Here is a 19,684-nt window from a genome sequence, read left to right on the forward strand (position 1 = left end):
GTCGCTTTAGGAGATCCAAAATATGAATTTTCCAATTAAGATTCTCACCTACATGTACACCCAAGAACTTAGTATGCTCTACCCTGTCTACTAACTTCTATTGTGTTATATTTATTGGAGGAACTGTACTTTTTCCAGCAGAAAATTGGATGTACTGTGTTTTTTCAAAGTTTAGAGCAAGCCCACAGACAAAAAACCAATTAATGACTTTTCCAAAAACCTTATTCGTATCATTTTCAATTGGAATTTCTTTTACTGGATTAATAATGATGCTTGTATCATCAGCAAATAGTGTCAGTTCAGCTTCCTGTTTCAGATAGGAATGGAGGTCGTTCACATATATCAAGAACAACCCTGTGGGCACCTAATGTAATTTCACCCCCGTTAGATGAAGTGGCAAACTTATTTAAATCACTTGACCCATATAAGAAAACTTTTTGCTTCCTGTTCTGTAGGTATGACTTAAACCACTCATATGCTATTCCATTTATGCCATAGAATTGTAATTTCTCTAACATAATGTCATGGCTCTCACAATCAAATTCTTTGGACAAGTCACAGAAAATTCCTACTGGTGATATTTTACTATTTAAAGACTCTTATGTGGGCATTGAAACTGTATATTGCTGTCTCAATGGAACAGCATTTTTGAAATCCGAACGGTGATTTACTAAGTATCCCATTACTGTTGAGATGGCTAACCACTCGAGTACATTACTTTCTAGAAGATGTTTGAGAATGCTGTAAGCGAGGATACTGGTCGATAATTATTGACATCTGTGGTGTCGTCCTGACAATGGCATATTTTAACCTGCCTGGGAAAATACCTTGAGCTAGTGATGCATTACATATGTGACTCAGAATATCAGCTGTAACTGCTCCACATTGTTTTAATATCTTATTAGAGATGTCACCTACTCCAACAGAACATTTATTTTTCAGAGATTTAATAATTTTACTTATTTCACAAGAGGTTGTTAGATGGGCACAGAACTTTTTTTTGTAAATGGCCTGGAACATAAACACGGACCAAAATTTTTTTGTAGCTTTCTTATTAAATTAAATTTGGCGTGACTGACAATGAAATATGTCTATCCGATAATTTACAGCAGAAACTTAAGCTGAGTGCAGACTCGACAGATAAAAACCCAAGCCGGGCACACGTCTATCACCAATGCCATGGCATACTTTATGGGATGATGTGGATCAAATACTTGCAGATGTAGCCGGGTAAGGACTTGTGAATGCAGACAGCTCTTCTCTTACCTGTATGGACTGCTACAAACTATTTTTGGAAACTTTTGTCCTGTATGTACCAAAAAGATGACAAATGAGCAATGATTAACACCATAACCAATGTAACATTACTGTAAAATGTGTGCCTAACAAAACAGAAGTAAACCACTTATTGAAACATTTGTCTGGCCTCATAAATGTTGAAGGTATTTCAGAGGTTTGGTGACGACTGCAGAAATGTGTACACAACAGTTACACTTTGCACATAATGAAGGGAACCTCTGGCTGCTGAATGGAAGAAATCTGCCTCTCACATTAACAGTTGCAGTAGTACACCTGATTGAAGTTTCCTGCAGAAGAAAACTACAGAGTTCTCAGTGTGTGATATTCAATGTGACTAACATTCTATGCATTGCTGGTTTGGACAATCTGTCATGAAATTTTACTTAGAGGTCTTGAAAATGATTGCAGCTAAAACTGATCTTAAAAAAGGACATCTGTTGTTCCAGGTAATCCAAAGTGTGCAATAAGAATTATATTACAGGAACCAAATGTAAAGCGACTTAATGTAAATCCTAAAAGTAACAAAACTGTAATCACATTCTCCTCTTTACAAGGACTTACCTGCCTATAAAGACGTCTGTTTTCTTCAGTGTTCTCAACACCAATTTCTGAAAATCTCTTGCCTATGGTAGAAGTGGACTCATCAGCAGCTAAGATACCTTTCCCAGGTGCCACTATGGCCTGTGCAATCTGACGCAGTTCCTGCTGCAGTTCAGGTGGTGGGTAGTTGAAGTAGGTTGTCATGTTGAATGGGGATCACACACTGAAACAAAAATTTCAGTCCTAGTTTACTCTCCCATTAAAGAACACACAATCTCAGTTTACATGATCATACAGAAGTTTAGTACACTAAGTTATAATCAAATAACTACTAAGGAAGTGAAGGTTTCTGCCTTTGCAGTGCACATCTGGATGTATAGTAATGGTGCTGCATATCACATACAGCATCAATGTGTTATATTCCAGACCACAATAACTTAATGTAGGATAGTATGCTTTACTGGGGAATGTGTCACACTTGCCCCTCCCTCCCTCCCTCCCCTCCCCACCCCAAATGCATCTGAACATATTTTAATTTCTTGGATATATTTAACACGATTAATGATTTTATAGTTATAGTGATAATTGAATTGACATCATCCACATCTGCTGCCACAACCACAACTATGTCTACAACAACAACAACAACAACAACAACAACAACAACCACCACCACCACCAAATAATAAAATTGTAGCTACAAGAATTGTGCCATCTGGTGCCTTAATACCAAACAGTGTTTTATCTCCTTGGACTAAATGCTCAGATGGTCATGCATCTCATCAGTACTGAGTGGAAATAATCTTATTCCTGAGCCTACTGTGTAATCATGCCACAATCAGTTGGCAAATTAATGTTGGATTCCACTAATACTGGCTATTAAAAAGATGTCCTAAAGCACTTCCTTACATTATTGGTTACTAGAGAGAGATGTGTCTGGTATTCATTTCTACTCAGTTGCACCTGATGCAACTGTTGCACTGCAGTTCATGTTTAAAATCCATCAGCATGACATTTGTGAGTAATAGTGTCACTTTATTCATTATAATTGTGTGACAAACAATTGGTAACTGCAATACAGATGACGGCACAGCTCACTCTAAAATTTTGTACATAAAATGCTCAGAATTTCACTGTAAGTGCTTCTCAATGCTATTCTGTGAACTACTACAATGCTTTCCGGAAAGTACCAAACAACGTGACCCGAGCCAACTACGAGACTTAATTAAATCATGGTAACACCGAGTGGGGTGGCACAACAAAACTGTTCCTTCCATTAAGTTATCTCCAATTCCTTCCTCCACTGTTGCCCAGTGAGATAATGCTCCATTTCTGATCTGTTTATGAAATGCTACTGTCTTCATCTCCTCACAAGGTTATATCGTAGATACGTTATTAGGAATCTTTCATTTTACCAGTCAACACAGCTTATGGTCTATCTGACATGGACAGCTGAGAGAAAATTTTTTTCTTCAATTTACCTACAATACACAGTACCCAAATAAAAAGCACATCACCATCCTTTCATTTTCAGTGTAGGCTTCTGAATGACAGTTAAAAATTTGTAATTACCTCTATTCATTAGTAGCTATCAAATTACGATTATTCTAATCCAGCATTCACCTTCAGTTCACTGACATTAACAATCTGAGGTGCTACATCAGCTGATCTGCGAATATCTTTGTTAAAGAAACCTTAAACATATGCAATGTTACTTATCACAACATGGTAACTGTCACAAAAAACGACTTTCTAATAAAAGTCTGAATTCTTATTTTTTCTCGGTTCTAATTGCCTTAACACACCAGAAATAATTTTAATTACTGGGTTACCATCATACCTGGGCCATCCACAGTGCCCACATGTTATTAAAATTTATTCACTAGGGGGCGTAACACAAAGCAGTAAGGTACAATTCGCCGAGCAATATTACCCAGTGCTAAACAACGAGCGGTAACTGTTCGCTATAATTTGATAGCAAAATAAAAGCAAAATTAAATACAATCTTCTCACATAGTACTTGTTTTGTTGTTGAGAGGCGTACCTTTAGGCAAAATGAAAGCGCCGATGATTCCACGGGGGGAATGCGACGGATACTACTACAGAGTTCGACAACTACTTCGTCTGCAGAGCCACGAAGCCCCCCGCCCGCCGCCGCCGTTTACTGAGAAGCGATTTCGCAAGTTCACACTCGGTGTTTCGTGCTGATAGTCACGTGAACCAGCTGGCTGCTGCAAGGTGGGACACACAGGTCACACTTCACTCAAGCGCCAAAGCCAATCACGCAACAGGACGCGCGCCACGCCACATCCAGCTGAAATAACGGAGGTCTTGGGAGGGGAGGGGGAGGAGAGAGAGGAGACGATGGCTGTACACTGTACAGTGTCTGTATCTGACGCAACGTCTACGTCACATCTGCAACATGTAAAGACACTTTTACCTCTTAACCGAAGGCAGCGTCAAGCAGGAGCCATAAATCGTGCTTAAATTAACTAAATTTTAAACACATCACACATCCGGAATGGTAAAACAGCACACTTTTAAGGCTTGTCGAGCTTCGTCAATTTCATCGTGCGGAAAAAAGGGACACCTGAAACCGAAACAGACTGATGGGAAATGTTCTACGCAGTGTACAGCGCACGTTGAATTTAGTTAAGTGCTGGTAAAATGCATTGGTGGGGTAAAATTTTCCTTGTAGACTCACGAAAACATCTCAAAATCTCTTGATAACCAAAGTCCACATATCAGTAGTTGGACTTCGGTAAGTGTTTGCCTGTTCATATAAAAGCTATGCAGTATCCATACCTCTTCTTGGCCACGTTAATCTGATGATACACATGACGCAAGAAATACGCCGCATTGCAACGTTAAGAGTAACAGTAACGTTTCCATGAACCAGGATGTACGGCGTTTTTGAACACAGTAACCTTCAAGGTATTCTTATAAAACGTAAAGGCAGTAAGGCATTGAGCCATATCAAGCACAGATCTGTACAATAAACTTCAGATCGCAGAGAATTTGAACTGGAAGAAAAGAGAGAGAGCTTTCAATGAGTGTCTTGAGGCGAGAAATTTTACAGAACATTCCAACGAGCAGTGTGCCGAGGTACCTTACGACAGAAAGCGAAGACTTTATTAACAAGACAGATACGATAGCAAGAAACCAGGATATTGGGTGCCTGATCATCACAAATACGTTTCCACGTGACCAATAGGAAACTCAGACTTCCCAGAGATTTTTCGGTCGACAGAACTGGAGCGCTCTCCTCATTTCTGACACCTCAGTGCTGTGAGGGATGGAAATAATCGATGATCTTTTAGAGTGATTTGGGAAGTCTATGTGCTCGTAGGGGTCGGTTACTGCTCGCTTGCGATGCACAATAATGCCTGCAGTGCACTAGTTTCTGGACCCATAGAGGTGCCGTGATCGGTGATTGCTTAGTACGGTATGTGCACTCAGCTTCTGGTACGGGACGACCTCATCTGCCCCCATGGCACCTGTGGCAGCCCACTTCACCATTGCTTCACTCCTGTTCGCTCCATTGCTTTCAGTTCGGAAAGCAATCTTAAGAAACGTAAGTTACATGATGCAGTTTGGTATCTGCAATAAACAGTGAAAACCGAAAGAAAATCCATTTCAAAAAGGACTATGTCCACGCGGAAACAGCGCCGTTGGAATCCTGCAATACGCGAAAAGTTCAAATTGTTCAAATGGCTCTGAGCACTGTGGAATTTAAGATCTGAGGCCATCAGTCCCGTAGAACTTAGAACTACTTAAACCTAACTTAAAGACATCACACACATTCATGCCCGAGGCAGGATACGAACCTGCAACCGTAGCGGTCGAGGTTCCAGACTGAAGCGCCTAGAACCGCTCGGCCACTTCGGCCGGCCACGCGAACAGTATTTTGACTGCCAAATGTCAAGCTAAAAACATCATCCACAACGCTTCCATACTCTGATCACCACTGTGAATCAACGGACATCAGCAGTGCGGCTGGAAAATCATCCACATTTATTAGATGTAATTTTAAGCGATAGAAAAGTGGAAGATGAATAGATAAATAAGGAAATGAGGGAGCGAACAATTAAACGAATCGATATAAAATGTGTCGCCATAGCTCATGACGTAGCGTAATTACTAAGGACTACCGCTGAAGTCAGACACACCACATAGCACATTCATGAGAAGGCTATGAAAACTAGCCTCCAAATCTCTTCGAGAAAATTCAATACAACGATAGCAAATACGCCGATTGGGATCCCTGACGAGATGCGTCACACAGGGAAAACATTTCAAGTGGAACAAGAAATCCCAACTTCGCCATACCAGACAGAAGTACTCGACCTTGTTGAGACATCATTAACCATCAACGTCATCGGCAAAATGGGACGACAGATTCTGAGGAAAACATTCATTCGGAGCCAAGATGCAAGACTGTACATTGGATATGCAAGAACTCAGAGAAAACTATTTTCTTTGACAGAACCGCTACGGTCGCAGGTCCGAATCCTGCCTCGGGCATGGATGTGTGTGATGTACTTAGGTTAGTTAGGTTTAAGTAGTTCTACGTTCTAGGGGACTGATGACCTCAGATGTTAAGTCCCATAGTGCTCAGAACAATTTTGTTTTTAAAAAACAACCCGAGAAGTTAACTAAGAGAAGACGTTGTCACAAGGTCGTTTCGGTTTTAAGGAAATGCTGCACGTTACACTATCAACAATTACGGCAGGTAAACAGTTTGATACAACAAACATGTAGTTCCTGAAGAGGGGCAGCAGCCTTTTCAGTAGTTGCAGGGGCAACAGTCTGAATGATTGATCTGGCCTTTTAACACTAACCAAAATCGCCTTGCTGTGCTGGTACTGCGAACGGCTGAAAGCAAGGGGAAACTACAGCCGTAATTTTTCCCCAGAGCAAGCAGCTTTACTGTATGATTAAATGATGATGTCGTCCTCTTGGGTAAAATATCCCGGAGGTAAAATAGTCCCCCATTCGGATCTCCGGGCGGGGACTACTCAAGAGGATGTCGTTACCAGGAGAACGAAAACTGGCGTTCTACGGATCGGAGCGTGGAATGTCAGATCTCTTAATCGGGCAGGTAGGTTAGAAAATTTAAAAAAGGGAAATGGATAGGTTAAAGTTAGATATAGTGGGAACTAGTGAAGTTCGGTGGCAGGAGGAACAAGACCTACGGTCAGGTGAATACAGGGTTATAAATACAAAATCAAATAGGGGTAATGCAGGAGTAGGTTTAATAATGAATAAAAAAATAGGATTGCGGGTAAGCTACTACAAACAGCATAGTGAACGCATTATTGTGGCCAAGATAGACACAAAGCCTACGCCTACTACAGTAGTGCAAGTTTATATGCCAACTAGCTCTGCAGATGAAGAAATCGAGGAAATGTATGATGAGATAAAACAAATTATTCAGGTAGTGAAGGGTGACGAAAATTTAATAGTCATGGGTGACTGGAATTCGTCAGTAGGAAAAGGGAGAGAAGGAAACATGGTAGGTAAATATGGATTTGGGGGAAGAAACTAATGAGGAAGCCTTCTGGTAGAATTTTGCACAGAGCATAACCTAATCATAGCTAATACTTGGTTCAAGAATCATAAAAGAAAATTGTATACATGGAAGAATCCTGGAGATACTAAAAGGTATCAGATTATATAATGGTAAGACAGAGATTTAGGAATGAGGTTTTAAATTGTAAGATATTTCCAGGGGCAGATGTTGACTCTGACCACAATCTATTGGTTATGAACTGTAGATTAAAACTGAAGAAACTACAAAAAGGACCTGGATAAACTGAAAGAACCAGGGGTTGTAGAGAGTTTCAGGGAGAGCATAAGGGAACAATTGACAGGAATGAAGGAAAGAGAAAAAGTAGAAGAAGAATGGGTAGCTCTGAGGGATGAAGTAATGAAGGCAGCAGAGGATCAAGTAGGTAAAAAGACGAGGGCTAATAGAAATCCGTGGGTAACAGAAGAAATATTGAATTTAATTGATGAAAGGAGAAAAAATGCAGTAAATGAAGCAAGCAAACAGGAATAGAAACGTCTCAAAAATGAGATCGGCAGGAAGTGCAAAATGGCTAGAGGACAAATGTAAGGATGTAGAAGCTTATCTCACTAGGGGTAAGATAGATACTGCCTACAGGAAAATTAAAGAGACCTTTGGAGATAAGAGAACCACTTGTATGAACATCAAGAGCTCAGATGGAAACCCAGTTCTAAGCAAAGAAGGGAAGGCGGAAAGGTGGAAGGAGTATATTAGAGGGTTTATACAAGGGCGATGTACTTGAGGACAATGTTCTGGAAATGGAAGAGGATGCAGATGAAGATGAAATGGGAGATACATACTGCGGGAAGAGTTTGACTGAAAGACCTGAGTCGAAACAAGGCCCCCGGAGTAGACAACATTCCATTAGAACTACTGACAGCCTGACAAAACACCACCATCTGGTGAGCAATATGTATGAGACAGGCGAAATACCCTCAGACTTCAAGAAGAATATAATAATTCCAATCGCAAAGAAAGCAGGTGTTGACATATGTGAAAATTACCGAACTATCAGTTTAATAAGTCACAGCTGGAAAATACTAACGCGAATTCTTTACAGACGAATGGAGAAACTAGTAGAAGCCGACCTCGGGGAAGATCAGTTTGGATTCCGCCGAAATGTTGGAACACGTGAGGCAATACTGACCTTACGACTTATCTAAGAAGAAAGATTAAGGAAAGGCAAACCTACGTTTCTAGCATTTGTAGACTTGGAGAAAGCTTTTGACAATGTTGACTGGAATACTCTCTTTCAAATTCTGAAGGTGGCAGGGGTAAAATACAAGGAGCGAAAGACTATTTACAATTTGTACAGAAACCAGATGGCAGTTATAAGAGTCGAGGGGCACGAAAGGGAAGCAGCGGTTGGGAAGGGAGTGAGACAGGGTTGTAGCCTGTCCCCAATGTTATTCAATCTGTATATTGAGCAAGCAGTAAAAGGGAACAGTAGAAAAATCCATGGAGAAGAAATAACCTTGAGGTTCGCCGATGACATTGTAATTCTGTCAGAGACAGCAAAGAACCTGGAAGAGCATCTGAACGGAATAGATAGTGCCTTGAAAGGAGGGTATAAGATGAACATCAACAAAAGCAAAACGAGGATAATGGAATGTAGTCGAATTAAGTCGGGTGATGCTGAGGTTATTAGATTAGGAAATGAGACACAAAGTTGTAAAGGAGTTTTCCTATTTGGGGAGCAAACTAATTGATGATGGTCGAAGTAGAGAGGATATAAAATTTAGACTGGCAATGGCAAGGAAAGCGTTTCTGAAGAAGAGAAATTTGTTAACATCGAGTGCAGATTTAAGTGTCAGGAAGACGTTTCTGAAAGTATTTGTATGGAGTGTAGCCATGTATGGAAGTGAAACATGGACGATAACTAGTTTGGACAAGAAGAGAATAGAAGCTTTCGAAATGTGGTGCTACATAAGAATGCTGAAGATTAGATGGGTAGATCACATAACTAATGAGGAGGTATTGAATAGAATTGGGGAGGAGTTTGTGGCACAACTTGACAAAAAGAAGGGATCGGTGGGTAAGACATGTTTTGAGGCATCAAGGGATCACAAATTTAGCATTGGAGGGCAGCGTGGAGGGTAAAAATCGTAGAGGGAGACCAAGAGATGAATACACAAGCAGATTCAGAAGGATGTAGGTTGCAGTAAGTACTGGGAGATGAAGAAGCTTGCACAGGATAGAGTAGCATGGAGAGCTGCAAAACAACAACCCAAACGGACTGCTTTAACCGTTTGCTGAAAACCTAGAATCTATGATAAACACGTTGGAAGACGAGAAGTAATTTGAGAGAGAACGTAAGGCGATATGGGCGCCTTGCGAAATCACGATATTACTGTGATTGTAGAAATGCTGTTATTTTAATTGAAATAAGGCGATTTTCACAAAATAGGAAGATATAGAAGAATTGAGCCTACGATCGATAAACAAAATTTTTGATGTTTTACGTCCTCAAGATTATCTTTTTTGCGATAATTAGTGAGAAATCATAAGCCGTGCACGTTAGATGCAGCTTCCGGAATCGAATTCGCCCGGCGGACAGGGACTGGCCACCTCTGACGTGGTTTTCCAACATCCGACTAGGTAAATACCGGGCTGGTGCCAACGTACCGCTTGAGTTGCACGATTCGCGAACATTTAGAAAGAGTTTGCGCATTTTCACATTGGCTAACAGCAGACGCAGGCAGGTGGGGGTACACAAATTACCCCGCGAAAGTACACGATAGAGACTAGGAAGAAGAAGAGAGTGAGAAATTATTAGTAGCAGACAGCGGCAAGGTAGGGCCACTCGCTCTTACTTCCCATCACATCATTTCTTTCTGAATAAATATAGAACGTTGCTGCGCAATCAGCGGCCATTAATATGTATGGGTTATGTACACGAAACAGTAACTCACACAGACCAGCGACATTGTTTGCAAAACATCGGATAAGGGAACAATGAACAGTCTTATTATCGACCACTTCTAGAAGGTAAGAGACATTTTCTGCCGTTGGAAGCCTTATCACTAACTACAGCGCTTTCTACAGCGGACAAAGAAAGAGAATTACCCTAGGATCAACTTTTGAATTATTGTGGATGGAACCATCTCTACGCATCTGTCAAGTCTGGCCAAACTAACTCCTCCTCACTGAACACACTTTTGGTCAGCTTCACTTCTCTAGGACAGAAACACCACTGAAGCTTAATTGTTTGTTTGCTTACGCAGGATGTCCCAAACCTTAAAGTCAAAATTTTACAGGTGGCATAGAATCTTAGGCTGTTTTTAAGGCAAGTAAATAATAGTCGAAAATGAACATTTAGTTTTTTACTTACATAAACAACTTTAAGATATATTTCTGCGCTGGACAATATTCTGATTACAATTTCTTTATTTTCTGAGAAAGTAAGTAATATCCCAACTCAGGTTAATCAGTCAGTATAAGTGTTTGGTTTCATTCAACGCCAAGACAATTTAGTTATTGTTAGGGACGGAACACTCGTTCGGCTTCGTGAAGGAAAATGGGTGGAACTGCAGTTGCTTTACTGAAAGAGACTTCACACTACTCTCCAATTTCTAGCAAAAAAAAAAAAAAACCACATAATGTGGGACTTAAACTTGAGTCGTGATCCAAGCGTTTTGTCTCTGGTCCACATCACGTGGTTCCCAATGTAAATTTGACCGGCCGCAACAAAAGTCTCGCATAACATGAAATGTCCTTCAACAACCTGCGTGCAGGTGCGATATTAATAAAGGATGAAACAACCACAAACAGAAATGGTGCCTTGAATAAGCGGAGCTTTCCAGAATGGGGCTAAATAACGACTTTATTTTTGCCTAAATCCCTACAGTCGACTCATTAAGCCAGTTGAACACAGACGATCGTAAAATTGGGCTCCCAATCCCAAAGATCCACTAATACATGTTCCGCAATCGAAGACCTCAATAAGCAAGCAAACAGACATCTGCTACGCAGTCCGCAAGGAATGCCCATACGTGTGTCATTGGACACATCACAGTTTCAACTTAGTGGTTAAACTGAAAGTCACCAGGATTTTCTTCCAAGTCGCATCTTCATGGCAACACATCACTGAATTAACGCAGTATTTCTTCACATCACCAATCATCTGAAGCTTCATACGCTCGTAAATTATTTCTTTCAGATTATTGATTGTTACAAGCTACTTCTTCATGATCATCATTTTTCTTTCGGAAATTCGGAGTAGGTATTAAAATCCACGGAGAAGAAATAAAATCTGTGAGGTTAGCCGATGACATTGTAATTCTGTCAGAGACAGTAAAGGACCTGGAAGAGCAGTTGAATGGAATGGACAGTGTCTTGAAAAGAGGACATAAGATGAACAACAACAAAAGCAAAACGAGGATAGTGGAATGTAGTCGAATTAAGTCGGGTGATGCTGAGGGAATCAGATTAGGAAGTGAGACACTTAAAGTAGTGAAGGAGTTTTGCTATTTGGGGAGCATAATAACTGATAATGGTCGAAGTAGAGAGGATATAAGGAAAGTGTTTCTGAAGAAGAGAAATTTGTTAACATCGAGTACAGATTTAAGTGTCAGGAAGTCATTACTGAAAGTATGTGTGGAGTGTAGTCATGTATGGAAGTGAAACATGGACGATAAATAGTTTGGACAAGAAGAGAATAGAAGCTTTCGAAATGTGGTGCTACAGAAGAATGCTGAAGATTAGATGGGTAGATCACATAACTAATGAGGTAGTATTGAATAGGATTAGTTTGTGGCACAACTTGACTAGAAGAAGGGATTGCTTGGTAGGACATATTCTGAAACACTAAGGGATCACCAATTTAGTATTGGAAGGCAGCGTGGAGGGTAAAAATCGTAGAGGGAGACCAAGAGATGAATACACTAAACAGATATGGAAGGATGTAGGTTGCAGTAGGTACTGGGAGATGAAGAAGCTTGCACAGGATAGAGTAGCATGGAGAGCTGCATCAAACCAGTCTCAGGACTGAAGACAACAACAACAACATAGGCTATTGCCTATTTGAACTCAAAAACACAATCATTTCCATCTTTTCTGAGGCCTTCCAATATCTTTTTCCAAATCTGCTTGTGTCTCTGGATATGATGGGGGAACTCTCTGATCCGGTATTCACATGGGGTGCTGTCTCCAATTTTCACGATATTTTTTTAATTTCTTCGATCATGATGCAAATATATAATCTGATCTAGCATTTTCGTTTCGAATCATGTCTCTTCCTGTACAGCCCTTCATCTTCCTAAGGAGCGTATTCTCTTCTGTTTGAATTTTATTTTCTTATTTTTGTGGTAACCCATTTCATGGTGGTCTCTTTTTGTACTTCATAGACAAATGTTCCGCTAATGGTACAGACAGTTGTGAATTTGTCTTCTATTTTCAATATCGAAATCAAAATCATAACGTACATCACAGCTGAAGTACAAGATTCGAGAAGTTTGTTCTTTAACTGAAGTATCTAAAACAATTTTTGATCTGACTTTTATATTTTATTGCTGATATGTGTCGTTCAACTTGTGTACTGATCTTTGGAGATAGCGAATTATGGCTAACTTAATTCTTTTGTTTACTTTCGATTTTTATTTAAAAATGGTTCAAATGCCTCTGAGCACTATGGGACTCAACTGTTGTGGTCATTAATCTCCTAGAACTTAGAACTAGTTAAACCTAACTAACCTAAGGACATCACACACATCCATACCCGAGGCAGGATTCGAACCTGCGACCGTAGTAGTCGATTTTTATTTAGGAAGGATGAAAACGTAAATATTAAAAAGAATAGGCGATAGTCCTCACTGTGTCTTAACCTCCCATTAATAGCTATTTCTTGTAATTGTTTCCTACCTGTTTTTATAACAATGCGTGTATGTTTATAAAGACTTTCGCTACCGCTATTAGGTGATAAGGATACCGACATTTGGATCTGACCTCCCATGGGCTAGCAATGTCGATTAAGGCCATATAGGCATCTAGATTAAATTCTCTGTCTTTTTCAATAATGTTCTTAAATACAGAAACATCGTCCGTGCACGAACGACCAGATCTAAATCCATTTTATTCCTCTGAAATAACAGCTTCTATGACTTTCTCCACACGGTTATTGGCTGTCTTTGGGAATAGTCTGTAGCCAGAGACTGATGTCACTATAGTTTTCACAGTAACTGCGTTTTCCTTTCTTGAAGATGGTAATTACTTCTGATGTACAACAGGGGTCTGGGATCTTGCAATTCCTCCAACATTCATTTGTAAAACTGCCTATTGGCTTCTGTCTCGGGTTCTTCGGCCGACGTTCATCTAATGATTTTTCTTACGTTTCGCCAGCACAAGTGGCTGGCATTGTCAAAGCTTCACCCTCCATTGCGACCGAAATATAGCTGTACAGTGTGTGTGTGTGTGTGTGTGTGTGTGTGTGTGTGTGTGTGGGCGCGCGCGCGTGTGCGCGTGCCGCATCCCCCCGCAGCGGAATTTTCCACGCCACGGCGCAGTGCCCTCGGCAGCGGACGCTTTCCGTGTCACCTGCGGCAGCAGAAGCGTGGCTTCCGACTACCGGTGACAGGCAATACGTCAGAAAGCACAAATAGTACTGGCAGTCAATCGCTCTCTCCATCGCAGTCTCTCCTTCTGCGGCATCAGCTGTCACATTCGGCGGTAGGACTTGACTCGTTTCTCGTAAAAGAGACATACGTACGCTATAGGGGAAACGAATCAAATTTGTTGAAATATTCACAGGTTGTCAGCAGTAACACATCGTTCTGAAACTTCAAGATGATGCTGCAACTCTGAGGATTTTTTTCCCTTCTTCTTCTTCTCCCTCTCTCTTTTTCCAATCTGTAGTACATTCTGGCTATTGATATAGCAGACCGTTATCGGATACCTAAGTCTCCCCCCTATAAATAGATGTCATATTGTTGGCGAAGTGCTAGTAACTGCTACACCCAGTGTCCAGCTAACGATTTCGGCTACATTATTTGCAGACAACGCAACAATCGCAGTAGGAACTAAACGTCGTCGACAGCTACTAAAGTAGTTATAGAAAGCAATAATCTTAAGTGCTCCCAGTAACCGTTCGACGGCATCTACAGTAGAATACGTGCCCAGTGCACTTCGATTCAACGTAGAAAAACCGGCGTCGACGACAGCGCCAAGCGCCGCGTCGCCAATCCTACAACGGGGGCAGTATTATCCACCTGTTGATGCTCCACTTCACGTGGCTTGGCCCTTTTTCTTTCACGCGTATCGTCGAGTACTGAATCATTCACGAAAGAAACTAGTCATTCTGTGTGTGTGTGTGTGTGTGTGTGTGTGTGTGTGTGTGTGTGTGTGTGTGTGTGTTTTTAAGAGGGTGGGAGATATATATTAAACGATTGTTCAGCAAAGCCTCTTTGTACTACGTACAATTATCCCAATGCACGAGCTTGCCCTGGGAGCTGAAGTTTAGTTAGTGCTACTCTGATGTCAGTGCTGTCACGGAGACCAGGGCTATCTACGTAAATAATTTATAAGTTAAAGGAGAATCAGTATGATAAGATTTTGCAGACCACACAAAAAAAATCGAAATTATTTCCCAGCAAAGACGAAGTGGTACATATCCTCTCAGATAGGATCTACTGTTACGTTTGTCTGTGCAGTATACCTACGACCAACTTTTGTACACAAGAAAGACTGTATGTAATTCCGGTGCGGTATCTAGAAATAATAACTTCAGCCAATCGTCCCTGCAAGACGTTAGAAGTTATACCCCGCAACTATCAATCTACCACGTCATCAATTGCAGGCGATTTGGCATGGGTTCCTCTTTCATATGGAGAGCCGTACCATGTACTCCTGGGGAAATTCCAGGAGATTGAGACGGAGAAGATACAGAATGATAGAGACATAAACGAAAATTACGGGGACCTGAAGAGGATGGTAGAAGAGAGGAGAGCGTGGATAGTTAGCACGTGAAGACCTGCCTTTCGGCAGAGCACTGATGATGATGATGACGGTTCAAGGTGATTTACACCGGAATTGCTGCTATTATGGAAAATAAGTGTCCATACCATAGGGCAGAATTTGGTATCATCTGACAGGGAAAACCAACGAAACATTGACGGTATATGTACGAATGACGACGAAAGAAAAGAATAGCAGAGTCTTAACCGTGTTATAATCAATGCTGCGCACTATACACATCAGTGATGTTTGCTGTCCTAGTAGACAGTCATACGATAAATTCTGAATTTCTGGCGTTATCATAATTAGACCATGCGTCGAATACAAAATTCAGTATAATGAAACAAGAAAAAAATGTTATAGAATAAGAGTTTGCATTGCTTAACAAGTAGAATATTTCCAAACTCGAATTTACAACAGTAGGGAAGAAGAAAACGACATGTAACATGAGAAAAACGTAAAGTAGTAATTGCAAACAGCGCTATGGTACGTTATGATACATTTGGAGCTTCGTTAAAGCTTAAAACATAAAAGCAGAAATAGCACCGCATATGGTATCGGATCCACACCATCAAAGTACCACGCTGTTAACGCGTTATTTTTAAATTCGTCAGCAGTGAACGTTTTAATACTCATATCCACAGTAACATACGCCGCAGTTCCACAGTAAAGCAAACAGGAAGCCCTCGGATGTTCGCGAACTTGCCCAAACTGTATCGAGCACAGTCCACTGCTACAATGGAAATGTCCATAAAGTCAGCTTCGCGTTTACACATTCTAGAACGTTCAAATTACTAATATTACTGTTTCACAACCATTACGGTTTTGTAACAGGAATACTGAAAGGTAAATTTCGAGAAAAAGTTTTTAATTTTAATGCAGGCAAGAATGTAACATGTAACGGTGCGTGGAGAGTGATAACTGTGTTGCTCTTAAGTCTAACAAACAGGATGTCCCCAAAAAAGAAAAAGCACCAACAATCTTCAAGGACGCGTTTCTTACACCAAAACAACAAAAAAGTCTAGTAAACATGAGGTCTAAAATGCATACATACCCTTACAACTATGAGCACTTGTTCGTCTTCGATACTATGAAATGCATGTCTTCTACTACAAGCTCTTTGCTTTCCAAATTTTGGGAGGAGGTAGTACGGACCAAACCATGAAAAAATTGTGTAGTAAACATGGGATCTAAAATGCATACTTTCATAGCTACGAGTACTTGTCCGTCTTCGCTAGTATGAAACACATTATCTTCTCCTGACGAAGCGCTCTCATACTTCTTCAGGTGTGCATTTTGCAGCTCATGTTTACTAGGGTCTTTTTCTTTTCTTTTCGTTTTATAACAGAAGAGATTTATTTCATGGTATCGAAAATTAACTAGTGCTTATAGCTCTTACGGAATGCATTTTGAAGCCCATGTTTACTGCATTTTTTCCTTGTTTTGGTTATGGAACCTGTCTTTTCCTTTTTTGGGGGGGGGAGGGGGAGGGGGCGGGTGCGGGGGACTGCCTGTATAGCTAAGCGCAGCGTACTAAAAGGCATCTACGGGTTTGGTAGCAGAGAAGCAAATTCCGGTCATGTCATTAGTTATTAATACAAATGGCAGCTCAGTTTTCTCGCAGTGTTTACTAAAGAGTCAATTCGCTAGCTCATGCTGTAGAGGTTATTTAATGTAAATTCTTAGCACTGACACCTACAGTAGGCGCCGAAAACGCAGCGCTTCGCACATGACACTAGTGAATGGGAACATAATGGAAATTAACATAAGCATTTATGGGTTGATTGCAGTAATAGATGTACGAAATAAGATTTACACTGAAAAAATATACATTTTGTTCACGTGAATCGTGATATCAGTGAAAATAAACCGTAGAGAAACGTCACTCCGCGCCGCTGAGGCTCGCAGTTGTTCGGGAGGCGAAAGTAAATAAGAATGGGAAGTTTTTCCATCATTTGTGACTGAAGATGGGCGAAGCAAAGCGTACTGCGCCTGGTGCGACTTACTGACGCGGCGTCGGCGTCGGCGGTCAGCGTCGCGCTGCGGGCGGCCGGCGCCCAGCCCGGGCCGCCGCCGACTGCCTCTGCGCGGCGTCTCGGCGCGCTAGGCGAGGCTGGGCGCCGGACCGCCGCAATGCGACGCCCGCAGCCTGCAGCCGCCGCCGCTGCGGCACACGCCGGCGCTAGCGTCGCCCGCGGCCGTAAACAAGGCGCCACAGCAGGTGGCTGGCTGGCTGCGCCGCGTGGCTGCTGCCGCCCACCCTCACGTCCCTACACCTTTCCTTTTACCTACCGCAAGCTCCGTAAGAGCTGCAACACTTCGGCACCGACGCCCAAATGGCAGCTACGGAGATAAGCGATCGCGGAAGAGAAAGTCGTCTAAAATTGCTCAACAGTCGATAGGCAACTGGACCGAGGGTCTACACAGCTTATGCGAAATAATTTGCTCTCCTTCTAGCAGTAGTATTATACACCTAGTCTACACAAGCTATCTGACGGGGAGTGGCGGAGCATATTTCTCGTACCACTAATTGACCCCTCTTCACTATTCCGATCGCGAAAGGCGCGTGGGGAAAATGAGTGTCGGTAAACCTCGATAATTTTTCGAATTTTCTCGTTGTGATCATTTCGCTAGATGTATGTGGGAGGAATTAATGTTTCCCGAATCTCAGCAGGTTTCTGTTACTGAAGTTTGTTGAGCGTCTCCATAACGCTCTCGCGCCAACGATCCCATGATCAAATGCGCCGTTCTTCGTTGGATCTTGTCAATCTCTTAATACACTAAAAGACAAAAGAAAAAAGAAAAAAGGCGACGCACCCCGAAGGAATTATCCTATTGGGGTGGAAATCTGTGGCTTAGATGTACATGTACATGATTACAATTTCAGAAGAACTGGGTGGTTTATTCGAGAGAAAGAGCTTCACAAATTGAGCAAGTCAATAATGCGTTGGTCCGCCTCTGGCCATTATGCATGCAGTTATTCGGTTTGGCATTGATTGACAGATTTGTTGGATGCCCTTCTGACTGATACGGTGACAAAATGTGTCGAATTGGCGCGTTAGGTGGTCAAAATCCCGAGCTCGTCCGAGCACCCAGCCCACAGTGCTCCAGAAGTTCAGTTGGCAACCTTGCTGGCCAATGTAGTGTTTGGCGGGTATTGTCATGCCGAAATGTAAGCCGAAGACAGCTCACCGTGAAGGGCAACAACGCGAAGCGCAGGATATCGCCGCTGTATGGGTGCTGCGGATGACAACCAAAGGTGTCCTTCCATAGAAAGCAATGCACCCCCAGCCGTATGGCGGGCAAGAGTCAGACTGGTACCGATCGCTGTCCTTGGCGTCTCCAGCCACGTCTTCGCTCGGCACCTCACTGGCTGGAGTAGAAATGTCCTCAGTGCTGAGTCCCGATTCGAACTGAGCCTCGATAAGCGACGAAGACGTATGTGGACAACATGAGGGTTTCAAACTGACTGCTGCCCGCCATATAACAACAACAACAACAACTGTATCACTTAATGCCAAGCCGAAGAACTGCTTGCAGAGGGCCAGATGTGGACCAACGCATCACTGATTTGCTCAGTTTGCGAAGCTCTTTCTCTTGAATAAACCACCCAATTTTTCTGAAATTGTAATCATTTATCTGTCTGTACATGTACGTCATACCCACAGACTTCCATCCCAATAGGATAATTCCTTCGGGATGCGTCGTTTCCTTTTTGTCAGTGTGTTATGGCCTAACCTGATAAGGGTCCCAGACTGACGAGTAATGTTCAAATATAGAGGGAACAAGTGTTCCGTAACCACTTTCTTCGTGGACGGAGTTCGTTCCTTAAGATTCTTCCTTTGAACCTCAGTCTGGCAGCTATTTTTCCCACTACGCGGTCCAGCCACATTAGGTGAGCACCGCCTACGCTCTACGCCAACATGCACTAACCACTCTCAGACGGCATGTGGCAGCACCGGCAGTGGACAGCGCATACAGCGTGTCGAAGGCGGGGGGAGGGGGAGGGGTAGGACGCGGAAGACAGTGCAGTCTTTGTTGTAACACGGAAACGAGAATGATCATTGGCTTTCGGTACAAAGGTGGACGCATTTGCGAAAAGGGTAAGTTTGCCACCGTGCTGCACCACGGCCCCCAGATGGCAGGGGCGAAAGGCGCCAGATGAGCCAACAGCGTCTCCTCGACGACCGTTCTGCGTGTGGGCGCCTAGCTGACGCACTCGTGCCCACTGCCGTTCACCAGCGAGCGTCAGGATGCGTGTGCCCTAGTCCCCTGGCCACAAAACTCCCCGGATTCAAAGCCACTCGAGAATCTGTGGGGCCACCGCGA

The 19,684-nt window shown here is 42.3% G+C and overlaps 1 protein-coding gene across 16 annotated transcripts in view; it reads right to left on the reverse strand.

The window, feature by feature from the left end:
- LOC126285003 (fructose-bisphosphate aldolase-like) overlaps window positions 1–19,684 on the reverse strand; it is a 152,118-nt gene that overhangs the window by 50,930 nt on the left and 81,504 nt on the right. For 10 of the 16 annotated variants that reach the window (XM_049984314.1, XM_049984309.1, XM_049984313.1 and 7 more), the window contains one exon: window positions 1,861–2,062. In XM_049984314.1, the coding sequence (XP_049840271.1) occupies window positions 1,861–2,043 (183 nt within the window). In that variant the 5' untranslated portion in view covers window positions 2,044–2,062. Of the gene's footprint in view, window positions 1–1,860; window positions 2,063–3,883; window positions 4,156–5,666; window positions 5,831–17,361; window positions 17,571–19,684 lie in introns of those variants that run through there. The other 6 variants (XM_049984312.1, XM_049984304.1, XM_049984315.1 and 3 more) reach the window with 5 other exon arrangements.

Source organism: Schistocerca gregaria, chromosome 8, assembly GCF_023897955.1.
Source record: "Schistocerca gregaria isolate iqSchGreg1 chromosome 8, iqSchGreg1.2, whole genome shotgun sequence".
NCBI classification, from domain to species: Eukaryota; Metazoa; Arthropoda; class Insecta; order Orthoptera; family Acrididae; genus Schistocerca; species Schistocerca gregaria.